Source organism: Chlamydomonas reinhardtii, chromosome 13, assembly GCF_000002595.2.
Source record: "Chlamydomonas reinhardtii strain CC-503 cw92 mt+ chromosome 13, whole genome shotgun sequence".
Classification (NCBI taxonomy): Eukaryota; Viridiplantae; Chlorophyta; class Chlorophyceae; order Chlamydomonadales; family Chlamydomonadaceae; genus Chlamydomonas; species Chlamydomonas reinhardtii.
In genome coordinates this window covers 3,746,426-3,759,605 of record NC_057016.1, presented here as the reverse complement: position 1 = coordinate 3,759,605, position 13,180 = coordinate 3,746,426, and the positions used below count along the sequence as shown (strand labels likewise).

Sequence of the window (13,180 nt, the reverse complement as noted above, 5' to 3'; positions counted from 1 at the left end):
CGGTGGATCCTGCGCTTCCGGTCCTGTTAACCTGTTTATTGTAGCTTCGTTATGGATGCGAATTACAATTGAAGGGACAGTCCGACATGATTGCGACATTACAAAGAAGGGACAGGCCGACCAAGCAAGGGTGCCCCGCACCCAGGTCAAGAGGGACCATCTCCGGCCCGAAGGGAAACCACCCGCCCCCCAGTTGGCTACCGACCTTCGACAACCGTGCAAGAGGTCTTCGCATAAAGCGTGTCTCGGGTGCAACACTCATGAGTCGAAGCCAAGCCTAAGCCCGCCAAAGCCCCACATCCTGCGGCAACCCGTGTCCGACATGATTGCGACATTACAAAGAAGGGACAGTCCGACCAAGCAAGGGTGCCCCGCACCCAGGTCAAGAGGGACCATCTCCGGCCCGAAGGGAAACCACCCTCCCCCCAGTTGGCTACCGACCTTCGACAACCGTGCAATAGGTCTTCGCATAAAGCGTGTCTCGGGTGCAACACTCATGAGTCGAAGCCAAGCCTAAGCCCGCCAAAGCCCCACATCCTGCGGCAACCCGTGTCTGCGCATGAAGCGCTGTCTACAGCACCCGACGCTAAACCAGGCACACCGGGCATGTAGTCCAGTGACGCCTAATCAAACGCAAAGCACTGCTCATATCTGGTGCCAGGTGGCACAGCATGTCCCAGCCCGAAGGCACATCTGCAGGGCAGTGCCCCAAATTCGCGAGCGTGCCGAGGCACATTCTGGTCCCAGCCCGAAGGCTCAACACAGGGCAACGCCCCAAACCGCCTGTATGTCTGTGCCGAAGGCACGGTCTGGAGTCTGAAATCAGCCCGAAGGCTCACAAACGGCAGGCAACACCAGAAGCCGACGCAAGAACCAACATGCCCGGCATGCCAACACCCAACATCACAGTCACCAGCAATAACGGAGCGCCAACGTTATCTCTGGACGAAGGCCTCATGCTCCTTGTCGACGCCAGCTCCTGAGACGAAGGGCGCCATCACAAACCGAAATGCGGCCAGCCGGCCCCTACAACGCCGCAGCACCAGTGCCAGCGAAGCTCCCCCGTCAATCTCTGGGACGAGGGTCTCTGGGCTCCGAAGACGCCGGCACCCGCGAAGGAGAGGCCCAGAAATGCGAGGCCACCAATGCGCCTTGGAGTCTTTGCGCCGGGTCAAGGGCGGCCACTAGGGCCACCCACAACCTGCACACACAGAAGCCACTGAAACTGCTACAAGGAAGAACCCGCGCGACCGGCCGCCCGCGCGGCGGGCCGCCATGGAACTTCGAGGCCAACGTCTCGGCGCTGAGCGCCTGTCCGACATGGATGCGAATTACAATTAATCATTTTCAGCGCAGTGCCGGCGAGATAGTGCCGCCTGAAGAGATGTCCAGGTAGCTATTCGCAGCCCGCAGGTTCATGGCTCAAAAGATTTAGCAGAATGCGCACAGGGAAAAAAGGCGCGAGACGGGGTGTCTGAATACCGCGTCATTACTCGGCAGACCCACTGCGCTGTTATCACTGTATCATGAAAGCCCTAAATTCATTGACGCGAGCCGGGAAATATGCACAGGGAAAAAAGGTGCAACATGGGGTCTCTTGTTCATGCTGCTTTGCCCTGATCAGATACAACAACAGATGCATGATAACATGAAAGGCACAATCCTTCAATGGGGCAGCGCTAGCTCGCTTGCGGGGAAGCGCTTTGCAAGCGCTGCATGGGCACACGATAGCCCTGCAAAGTAGTCGCGTTACACCATACAATATATATAAGGATTTCTACAGCGAAGAACGCACGCAGAAGGAGGCTGATCAGCGACATGAATAAGGGACAGTTGCTTTGGCCCCTACATATCAACGGCACATCAGTGCACAACAACATGATCACTTAGCAATTCACGGGGCGACATCACGGATACGGCTACGACCAGCCGACAACCGCTTCGTCGCTGGTCTCCGGTCGCCTGTGTCGGACCCGTTTACTCACCCCCGCGGCACACCTCGCCTGTCACCTCCCTCAGCACCTTCCCTGGCCAGAACCGCGTTGTTGCCGGCGGCAACCTGCCGCCTGAAGACGTTGCCAGATAGCTTTTCACGGCCCCAAAGGTTCAGGGCTCAAAAACATCAGATTTATGCTCCAAACTTAATGCTCGCTGCCACGCCCCCCCCCCCCCCCGCCCCTGCACGGCGCATTCCGTGCCCATGCTGCACGCCCGCTTCCGAACGCGCTGGACCCGCCACCTGTCACCATGGCTGATTACTAAGGCGAAAACAGCATCACCCGGACCGAGATATTTGCGGGTTTCCTGCTCCTATAATGGTTGGCAAGCGTGCTGGCTACCTGGCTTTGCTGCTTGCTGTGTTCGGCTCGGTCCCCCTTCCTGTAATGCCCATGCCCCCCAAAACATCTCCGCAATTACTAACCTGATTAAACTCTGAAAGCGCATTCGAAACGCTCTCGTCAAGCTCTTTCCATTTGAAGGGTGGGGTGCGCCTGCGGGTTTCTAGCCCCCCCCCCCCGCCCCCTGTCCTGTGCGCGACTGTTATCATCCAGTCGGAGCCGCAGCAGTGCGCGCATACCGGTAACCACATATCAGCGCACGAACCTTGCCTACTGGCCTACCATGCCTTCATTGGTCTAGCCCAACACGCACAAGTTGAGCACAGACTATAAAACATCAGTACCTTACCCCTGAGGCTTGAGGCCGTTGCATGCCCCACAGCCGCACACAGGCACCCACATGGCCACGCCTCAGCTCCGTGCCCTAACTCCCCAAGATCAACGCATTCCCAACAACCTGCAAAATCTTTCTCTCTATATCAACTTGCCGGCGGGGCACCCAAAACGCACACGCTCTCGAGTCGCGGTGGCTCACACGCAATTCCTGCGCCACGCCAATCACCCTGAAACGCCCTGACCCCATGCAGTGTGATGCGGTCAGTTTGGCGGCACGGGAGCTGCACTGCAGGTCCACAACCATACGGAGCGCCCCTACGCAGCTGCGCCATGCACCCCTAGATCGTGTCCATGTCCAAATCTTCCAGCATCCAAACCAGCAGCAGGCACGCCACAGGTACCGCCGGCCGTCAATGAAGTAATCATATTGCAACATCATGGTCTGGTTTACGGTTATTCGCACATCACGTGCCATTCCCTTCGCACGGCCCCAAATATAGTGCTATGCTACTCATGCATCAAGTATGGCCATGCCATACGCTCAGGCCGCCACGACGTGTAGCCACCAGCCACACAGCACGAAGCAAACCTTGCGGCGCACATTTCACATGCATGCATTGTGCAGCCCACAAAGCTCATCGTGCACATGTGTGTATATATGCAAGGGACAGCCATAGCAACGAGCGCGCCACCACGCACCAGCCGGTGAGCTCGTGTTCACAGTATGATCGCTGAAGTGGAGAGCTCTTGCCCGCATTCCACACATGCACGTACGCCAGTTTAGGCTCACACCCCAAACCCCGCTACAGTAATCTCGCCGCATCCCCAGTACGTGGCACACCTGACTACGACACAACATGCGTCAGCCCAACATCCGATACCGTCCCCTAATTATACCTGGCGCTCCTGAAGGCATCCAAGTTACGGGAGGCATTTGCGCTTAGGACACGAACACAAGCGCTGCGCGCACGTTCTAGACATTGTAGCATCGCATCACCTGTCGCAAAGAAACGTTAACCGTTTGCCTCCAACTGTCATCCTGGGTTTTCTGCGTCCACACACCGTTGCTGCCTGCTGCAACAGGCGGGCCCGTCATCTCAACATCTCCTACCAGCAGACTGTGAAGCAGTTGCCCAGAGCACAGGGCGTCAAGGCCAGTCTTTGTTCCCCATCAATGGCAGGTGCAGTGTTGATGCTGGCTCCTGCACCATTGCGCCTCCCACCGTCACCTTCCACCCACGAACATGCTTCCAACCAGCAGCCTCATTGCTCATTATTGCAGCGATTCAGCAGCTCTCAGTACGGCGCGATGCCCCTCTCAAGACCAAACCAGGTCTACATGCCATGCAGTCATTTTCGCGTCAAACGCCTCAGGTACTAGAACATTTAGCAAGCCACGGCTGCACAGCTTTATTGGCGCTGTCCAAACCTTACACTGCTCGTTGGCATGCCCATTGCCTTGACAACTCTGCCATTGTATGCGCAGGAACTGAGACACACCACAACAATCCCTTGCTTCTTCGCTGTGCTGCTGAGAGTGCTGCCGTTGTCGCCATGTTGCTCCCTTCCCATCTCATAAACCATTCCCATTTAGTTCATTCCCACCCATACACATTCCCGTACCTAAGCATCGTCGCACACGCCTTCCTCCCTAGCGGATGTTGTACGCTAACTTAATAGTAAAAGGACTAGCTTGTTGGCTACAGAACCTATTACGCATCCAGGCACTACAGCGGATTCCCTGTAACATTACGCCTCCAACTTTCCACCACACCAAACCAACTCGACCGCATGGAACGACTTCATTGCATGCAACGACTTCGCATTCACCGCAATTACCGATCTAACCGCATTGACCGCAGGCAAGCTGGCAGGCGCAGTGCGCCGCTGCTACAGCCCTCTGCTGCAGCGCACTGCTACAGCCCCCACATGCTGCTGTCGTCAAAGGTGCCCGTGCCCGTGCCGCCGCCGCCGCCCACCACCAACAGCTCCTTGTCGATGAGGTCAGCGGTGTCCAGACCAACGCCCAGAAGCGCGCGTGGGCCGCCCTCGCTGCCGTCCGGTCCCCCACTACCCGTGTAGCTGCCGCCGGCATCCGAGTTAGCCGACGCATCCTTGGCTGACAGCATGCGCACGCCTTCCCCAGCGGCAGACTGGTGTCCCTGCCGCGTGCGGCGGCGTACCGAGGCGCCCTTGAGGCGCAGCGCAGCCACCGCCGCTGCGCCGCCAGGCGGCGATAGCAGCTGCTGCTTAAGCGGCCTGGCCACCCCCGAGCCGTCGCCCACGCCCGTGCCGGTGCTGCCAAGGGCTGTGGTGAGCAGCGGCAGCGGCAGCGGCCGTCGCCGGCTGTCCTCACTCTCGCCAGCGCCGTCGCCGTCCCCCGCTCCAATCCATTCCTGCCCCGGCACCTCTCTGCTAGTACCATCGTGCCCATCGTGGCTGTTGCCTGCGCGCGCATACCGGTAACCGTCAGCCCAACTGCCACCGCAAACTGTGCAATGGCCGCGGCCAACCGCCAACCGCATTGCCTGCCCCTTACCTTCGTCCAGCAGATGGTTTGCCCGCGGCTGCTCGGCCCACGGTCCCGGACTCGCGCCGCCGCCGCCATTGGCTTCGGCCCCGCCGTCGCGGCCGCTGCTCCTCTTGTTGTTGCCCCCGCTGCTGAGGTTGGCGACTTGGAGCAGCTGCAGGGCGTGAGTGGGCGGCGGCGGCCCGCCCGCCGTACCCCTAGCCGAGGTCACGCGGCTGGCGCTAACGCGGGCCAAGGAATCACGTCGCTGCACCTGATATTCACATACACAAAGGCAAAGGCACAGCAGTTATAGTGTGTAAAGCTGCAGTGTCGGGGCTGGTTGTCAGCGGGGTTACATTCATGATCAGTTGTCAGGGGGGGGGGGTTGCAACGATTGGTACAGAGAAGTGTAGCGAAGTAGGGGGCGGTGTTTTCCCGGCCGTGCCCACTGGGATGCAGACACGTGTGAACATGCGGGCCTGCCGTACGCACGGGGCTCGACACGACAGGGCCCTCTCCCGAATCCGCACGACAGCAGCTGCACGTGATCAAGCCCCGGGGACACACCTGGGCGCTCACGGAGCCCAGCTGACCCGTAGGCGGCCGCCCGCCCGCCCATGCCGCCCGCATGCAGGCCAGCTCCCTGACCACCTGATCAAAGGAGGGCCTGTTGTAGGGTGGAGGGAGATGTGTGGGCCCAGGTGTGGACGCAGATGAGAGTGTTACCGGCGGCGCGTGAGGGGTAACACTGGAGGGCACGGCCTTACGGCCTGCTGCCGCGCTCACGCATCTGACGCCCCCCATATCCCGCACCCTATGCCGACCAGACAGGCACCCAGCGGCACCATTGAACCAGACCTCGTGTGCCCGGCCTCACCGCTGCGCCGGGTCGTGGCCCCAGCACGCCGCCGCCAGCCGCATGTACTCGGGCGGGGTCTCGGGCGGGAAGTCGGGCCGCAGCCCCTCCACCACCTTGCCCGCCAGCAGCGCTGCGGTGCGGAGCGGTGTGTGAATGGGGCAGTTTGCGATGTGTTGTGCGAGGTGCGTGGACGCAAGCAGCAGAAAGAGCGCAGCAAGAGAGCAGCAAGAGAGCAGCAAGGGCAAAACAAGCAAGGGCACAGCAAGGGCAAAACCGGCAAGGGCACGGCCGCAAGTGCTTACGTCGTGGGATGCCCTTGAATGCCTCGCCACACGTGTACATCTCCCACAGCAGGACGCCGAAGCTGTGTATGTGTGTGTGTGTATGTATGAGTGTGTGTGTGTGTACAGGTGGGAGTTGGAGATTCAGGAGTGCTCAGCTCAGGGACTGGGCCCTCGGCAGGGCGTCAGAATTGCCGTCGCCAGACCGATTGCCCCGCCCTCACCTGTACACGTCAGCGGCTTTGGACACGCGGCCCTCCATCAGGAGCTCCGGCGCGCTCCAGGCCAGCGTGCTGCGTGACGTGTTGCGGTGTGAGCGGCAGGGCGTGGGGTTACGGATTGAAGTGTCCGCGCATTATGGTACTACTACAGTAAAGCTCCCGCATCCTTGGCTCTTGTGCCTCCCCCCTTCAGCAACCGCCCCTAGCACGCTCACCCCTACCCGGTGACCCTGGCCCGTGCCCCCACTCACCCCTGGTACATGCCCGATACGTGCGTCTCCTCGCCCTCCATCTTGAACGCAAGCCCGAAGTCCGACACCTTGGCCACCAGCGGGCAGCAGCGGCCGTGAGAGCCGGGCGGGCCGCTCAGCGACTGCGAAAAGGGGAGAGCGAAACGGGTGGCGGATTGCAGGGGGCACCTCGCCAACGTGGGCACCTCGGGTAAGGCATTCTAGACAAGCGCACCTTGGCCAAGAGCTCATGGCACATGCTGGCGTGTGGGAAGGCTCAGGCACGGCTAGTATACGGTTGTGGTTTTCATCCGCTGCAATGCCGCTCCTTCCCGTGTCCCAACCCGCCTTTGCAACACATCCCAGTGCAGTGCTCGTGCTCCCCAGCTAGCACCCAAGCGCCGCACGCAGCTACACGCAGCTTCCACCTCGCACCTTGAGCAGCACGTTGCGACTCTTGAGGTCGGAGTGCACAATGTTCTTGGAGTGCAGGTAAGACATCGCGCGAGCCACGTCCTGCAATTGCATGATTATGACCTGGGGTCAGGTGCTGATCCCCCACATGTTTGCTCATACGGTGATCAACGTCCACGGACTCGGCCAGGGGCCTCGGCATAAGCGCCAACCACCGCCTCCTAGCCCCGACAAAATCAGGTCACGGTGAGTCCTTTGAAACCTACGACACACACACACACACACACACACACACACACACACACACACACACACGCCCCCTCTCTCCCGTCTCCTGCGTCTTCACTTCTTGAATAACCATGAATGTAACCCGCCCCACCCCACCATGGCCAGGTCCAGCACTGCGCCGTGGTCCACAGAGCCGTGGTCGTGTGTGCAGCGGAAGCCGCCGCGGGCCAGGTGGTCGCGCAGAGAGCCCTGCGCGCGCCGTTGCGCACGCGTGTGTGCGGATCGATGGAGGCAGGGTGGCGCATGGGTGGGTGCGGGGCAGGGGCTGCACGCGTGCGGCACCGCATTTGGGGCATGAGCTCAGGCCGTAGCTCAGGCCGTAGCTCAGGCCGTCGCTCCTGCACACCCTCTCGCAGCTACGGTCGCGCGCTCTTCCAACCAGCCCGGCCCCGCCCGTACCAGCCCACCCTGCAAAGCTCTTATCTCCCGCCACCGCCACCCGCCCCGCCGCCGCCATCCGCTTTCACGCCGCCAGCCACCCACCATGTCACACAGCTCCAGAATGAGGCACAGCTCAAAGCCCTTCTCCAATGCCGCTGCGTTGGAGTGAAGGCACGGCTCCGCGTGCCCCTCCTGCTGCTGCTGCTGCTGCTGCTGCTGGCTCGCCACGGCCCCCCACTGCGCCCCCTGACCCCCTTGCTGCTGTCCCTCGCCGGAGTGGTGCCGCGGCGGCAGCGGCGGCCCACGTGCCCCGGCCTCGCCCGCGACGCCGCCGCCGCCGGGAAGCGACCGCCACGCCAAGGGCGACCCGGGGCCCTGTTGCGGCCCCGTGTCAGAGGCGCGCTGCTGCCGCTGCCCAGCCAGCGCCAGCGGTGGCAGGGCCTCCTGGGTCTGGGCCTCCACACTGGCGGTGCCGGCCGAGCCCACGCCGCTGACGGTGCTGCGCCGCAGGGCGGGGCCCTGGCCGGCGCCTGGGCCGACGCCAAGGCCGGGACGGGGCGCTGATGCCGGGTGGTGGCGCGCATCGTGGGGCTGCGCGGCGTCCCCGAGCGGCGTGACTCGCCAGGTATAGGTCTGGACGCTGCGGGGGTGGGCAGAAGGGTGGCGAGAGGCGCATACAGCACACAGCACACAGCAACGCGGACATTCACGTCATCGCGTTTGGGCGGCGCTCTTACCGAGCCCTGTAACCATAGAAGTGCCGATGCTCAAGGCAGGAGGGAACTGCGCGGCTCGCAGCCCCTGTAGCAGTGTCGCACAGCCAGTGCGGTGCACACGCATAAATCCCACACGCACCCATTTTGCCCATGCTCACTCACACGTTGGGGTGGGACAGGCTCGTGCTAATGGCTGCCTCCATTGCAGCCATGCGCTCAAGCTGCAGCTGCACCGCGCCCGCCGCGCCGCCACCTGCGCCCGGCTTGCCGCCGAGCCCTCCACCGCCGCCGGTGCCGCCAACCGCCGCGCCCGCCAGCAGCACGCCACGTGGGAAGACCATGTGCTTAACCGCCACGAGCGTGCCGTGCCAAAACCCCTTGAACACCTTGCCAAACGTGCCCGCCCCCAGCAGATCTGTAATCTCCAAGTCATCGGTACCGCCGCTACTGCCGTACCAGCTGCTGCTGCCGCCGCCGCCGACACCGACCGGGCTGAGAGGGATGGCGGGCCCCTCGGAGCGCATGCTGCGCCGCAGGGACTCGATACGCTCTGCGGGAACACGCGGTTGAGGCATACAATTTGGTCGGTATTAAAGGTGGCTTGCGTTTGGAGTGCCCATAACTCTGCATAACCTCTTGCCGGCACACAACACATGAGTCCCACGTGCCCACGTGCGGCATCTTTACGCCCACCTACCCTGCGTCTCGATTGCAGCCGGCTTCAGCAGACCGCCGGCACTAGAGCGTGCCGTCGCCCCTACCAGCGCCGCCAGCTCATCCGCATCGGCGCTGGTGGCCGTCGCCGGCGTGGCCGTCGTGTGTGAGTTCGCGCTCATGCCTTGTGTGTTTGCGTTGGGAGAGGCCACCTCGCCCTTGCCGCCCTGGGCATGCATCCGCCGTCCCAGCCGGTCCGCTGCCAGTAGCATGGCAGGGTCAATCGGCGCAACGCTGTCGTGCGGTGCGTACGGCACTGTGGCGGCGGCGCCGCCGACACCCGTCCCGGATGTTGCGCCGCTGGTAGGGACGGACTGCGTCGCTCCTGTCCGTCCGGAAGACCGCTTAACAACCTGTGCGGCCGCGCCTGTGCCCGCGCCCGAGCCGGTGTTAGCATTTGCGTTCGCGTTCGCGACCGCCGCAGCCAGCGCCGCCGCGGCGACCGACACCGCTGATGGCGGCGCGCCGCTTCCGCCGCCGGTGCCGAGGGCAGCGCTGCTCCTGCTGTTGCTGTTGTTCGCCGGCGCCAGCGCCAGCGCCAGTGCGGCATGTTGGTTGGCGCTGGTCGTCTGGCTTACGGCCGAAAAGACGGAGCTGCTGGTAGGGCCGGCGAGACCGCTTGCGGCGGCGGCGGCGCCGCCGCCAGCACCGGCGTCGAGGGGGTTGCGCGTGGAGGTCCGCGACACGGTGCGGGAGGGGTTGCGCGAGGTCGTGCGGGAGTTTGAGCTGTGAAAACAGATAAAGGGAAGCGCATTTGGGGGTTGTGAGGTCCCTCTGCAAGCGAATGATGCAATCGTATCGAGCTCAACCGTCTGCCCATCAAAGCCCAATCGACAAGAATTAGCATGTGTGTGACGTTCAATCAATCGCAAGACAACCAACGTTGTACTGCGAAGGTACGTACCTGCCGGACATGCGCACGAAGCGCCCATCGCCGCTGGTGGACGGCGCGGCCGACGCCGACGGCGCCGCGCTGTCACCCGCCACCGCCAGCTGCCGCAGCAACACCTCCAGAGCCTGCTGCACCTCGGTCCCGCCAGACTCCCCAGCTGCCACAGCCGCCGAATGCGCCCACAACCGTTGCTGCTCCTGGGCGGCTGCCGCCTCTTCCTCCGCCGCCGCCGCCGCGGCCTTCCTGCTGCGCCGCCGCGCCGCCAGCACCCACCAGCCAACCGCCATCGCCGTAACCGCGACGGTTGCGCCAACGGCTGCCGCCAGGCTGGAGCTCTGTCGCTCCTCCGCCGCCAGGCGAGCCGCGATTTCCCGCTTAACGCAGAACTCGGGGCCATTGTCGCGCACACACGCTGCGCTCACGGGGTGATCACACACCATTACCGTGTCCTCGGCCACAAGCGTGAACGCCGCGGCAGTAGCTGCCGCGGCTGCAGCTGCCGCGGCTGTAGCTGCGGCCCCGCCCGGACCAGCCGTGCCTACAGGAACTGGATCGGCTACTACCGCCGCGCCATCCGCGCCTGCTACAGCCGCCGCGCCGGTCGGCGCCACCGCGGCGGCGCCAGACTGCGGCGGCTGTAGCAGCGCCGTGGGCACGGGCGTGGCGTAGACGTAGCGGTGCAGCTGCAGCGCCTGTGGGCGGCAGTAGCGCCCACCCTGCACCGCACTGAAGCAGTAGCGCTGCACCAACTCCACCTCTGTCGGACCCAACGTCACGGCCGCCGTGCCACGCTCTTCCCCCGCACTGTCCTCGCCACTGCCCTTCACCCTGCTGCCGCCGCCGCCACCTCCCGCTCTCCCTGCCGCCGCCGAGTGCCCTGGCGGCGGCGGCGGAGCCAGCTTTCCGGCACCTTCCCGCAGCTTCTGGCCGCTTCCGTCACCATGGCTCACTTCGCCACCGTGAATGATGCTCTCGTAAACCATGTCCATGGGCAGACACGCCAAGCGATGAAGCACACAGTCACGAAATACCACGCCTGCTCGCATCATATTTTGGGGGAAGGCAAGGGAAGGGTCACAGAACGTGTCGGCGGTGATTGGCGGCGTTACGGCGGCCGCGCTGGTTTGGTCCCATGCAATTAAACCTGACAGCAATAGCAGCAGCTGCCTGTGCCTCCTAGCGCGGTGTATCTCCATCCAGTGTGGCGTAACCCTGCTTTGTGTGACACCAGCAAAGGCAACTGTTGACCAGCACAAGCGATGCGCATAACCTTGAATGACCGCTCAAAGCGCGTGGCATTTGTGGGACCACGGCGGCTCCTCACCCGCTCCTTGTGACACGGTGACGAAGGGGAAGGTGGGCGCACAGGAGGCCGTCAGGCCGCGCACACGCAGCCGGTAGATCGTCAGCCAAACCCCCGGCGCTAAGTGGAGTTTGCCTGCTTGGAGGCAGCGGGTTTGAGGGGCATAGGGCGCTGTAGGTCAGTGGCTGTGACGTGTTGCTGCTGGCTGAATGCAAGATGGCTGAAATAAATTGCGGCCTTTGTTCGCACCCGCCGACTCTTCTCACTAGGCTGCAAACAACTCACAGTTCTTGTGGAGTACCCAGAAGATGAGGACTACACCCACGCTGATGCGACATGCTGCTCACATGCAGCACTGCGGCACGCACCACCCCCTTTCGGCTCCTCATCATATTACGCCTCCCGTCGCCCGCCCGCGCAGCACCAAGGCCCAAAATCCCTAGCCTAGAGACTCTGCTGACACTTTGCCGTACATCGCTGCCCTTCCAGATGTCCAAGGCCCAGACGGGCAGGGCAGGGCCATACCGTATCGCACAAGAACGCGGTAGCTAGGCCACGCCAGCCTACCTGACAGGTACCGAAAGTCCAGACTCGCGAACGCTTCGCTAGTCAGGATACTTTTGATAGTCACATTGCGCCGAATGTGTAGCGGAAAGACGTGTTGCTGCAGGACGGGACAGGAGGGGACAGCACAAGAAGGGGCCCGCAGGAACGGGGTGTCAGCTCCAGTCTTGGTGACGCGGCTCAGGCATACGGAAGTAACCATCATGTGCATCACGGAAAGCAGCGATGTATTCCACATTATTATGAGTTACTCAAATCAGCAGGAAGCAGCTCCAGAAGGACGCTCGCTGCGCGCGGAACGTTTTTCTTCTCACCTCGCTGTCCGAGCTGAAGACGCGCTTGTCGAGAACGAGATCACCCGTTAATACTATCCTGTCAATGCTCGGGTCCTCAAGCGCTGAGAGCAGGTCAAAACTTGTCCCTGCGACAACACGCCGGCCGAGCCCAGGCAAGCTTCGTGCTCCATGGTAGCCCCATGCCTCCACTTTGACGGCACAGAAAGCCAGGAAAGCTAGGGCGGTGAGGCCACTAAGACTCAGCCTCAGCTGGTCACAGTTGTGCCCCGCCATCGCACTCGGCCCTGCTCGTCCGGCTGAGCTTCCAGTAATCCTGCTGCCTATGTGAAGTCAGAGGTCATTTTCAAGTTCGAGGAAGCGCGCTCCTCGTGCCGAAACTCGGGCTCTTTTCTCGTGCTCCTCTGCCGTCACACGGCAGTATTCTACAACCTCGCTATAAACTAGATGCTGAAGTTGTACCAGCACGCACTATGAGTTTTTACAATAACATAATGCATGGGTATACGAAACCGTCCCCTAAGTGTGCTGTCAGACAGCTCGACGAGATGGTCGCCCGCGCGTGCCGCAGTCCTCTCAAACAATTTCGTTTCCTGGATGCGGTAGTTGTGTTTGTGGCTATTAAAGGCCGCTGCACAACTCCCGCACCACTAAGCGGGCACGCACCCGCTGCTGGCGGACGTGGCCACTCGGTGAACACTGTCGTAGGTGTGCTCTCAAGTCTCAACCGTCGCCAGATACGGTAGAAGGTTCGCTGATAAACGGCCGAACGCACGCTGCGGCGCTGCAATGTGGGTTGGTTTCTGCCTCGTTCGAGGTTTGGCATCTAGGCTGCTT

At 62.3% G+C, this 13,180-nt stretch overlaps 1 protein-coding gene across 1 annotated transcript; it reads right to left on the bottom strand.

Moving 5' to 3' along the window:
* Window positions 1-2,250: 2,250 nt before the first annotated feature.
* On the bottom strand, window positions 2,251-12,932 carry CHLRE_13g589500v5 (uncharacterized protein). The gene is made up of 16 exons (XM_043069732.1): window positions 12,365-12,932; window positions 12,054-12,150; window positions 11,508-11,621; window positions 10,196-11,219; window positions 9,275-10,017; window positions 8,740-9,127; window positions 7,964-8,501; window positions 7,577-7,669; window positions 7,214-7,294; window positions 6,800-6,921; window positions 6,552-6,620; window positions 6,349-6,410; window positions 6,065-6,176; window positions 5,755-5,854; window positions 5,215-5,458; window positions 2,251-5,121 (listed from the first exon to the last, which is right to left on the bottom strand). The coding sequence occupies exons 1-16, from the start codon at window positions 12,617-12,619 to the stop codon at window positions 4,592-4,594; spliced, it is 4,572 nt and encodes a 1,523-aa protein (XP_042917707.1). The 5' UTR covers window positions 12,620-12,932; the 3' UTR covers window positions 2,251-4,591.
* Between the last annotated feature and the right edge of the window lie 248 nt (window positions 12,933-13,180).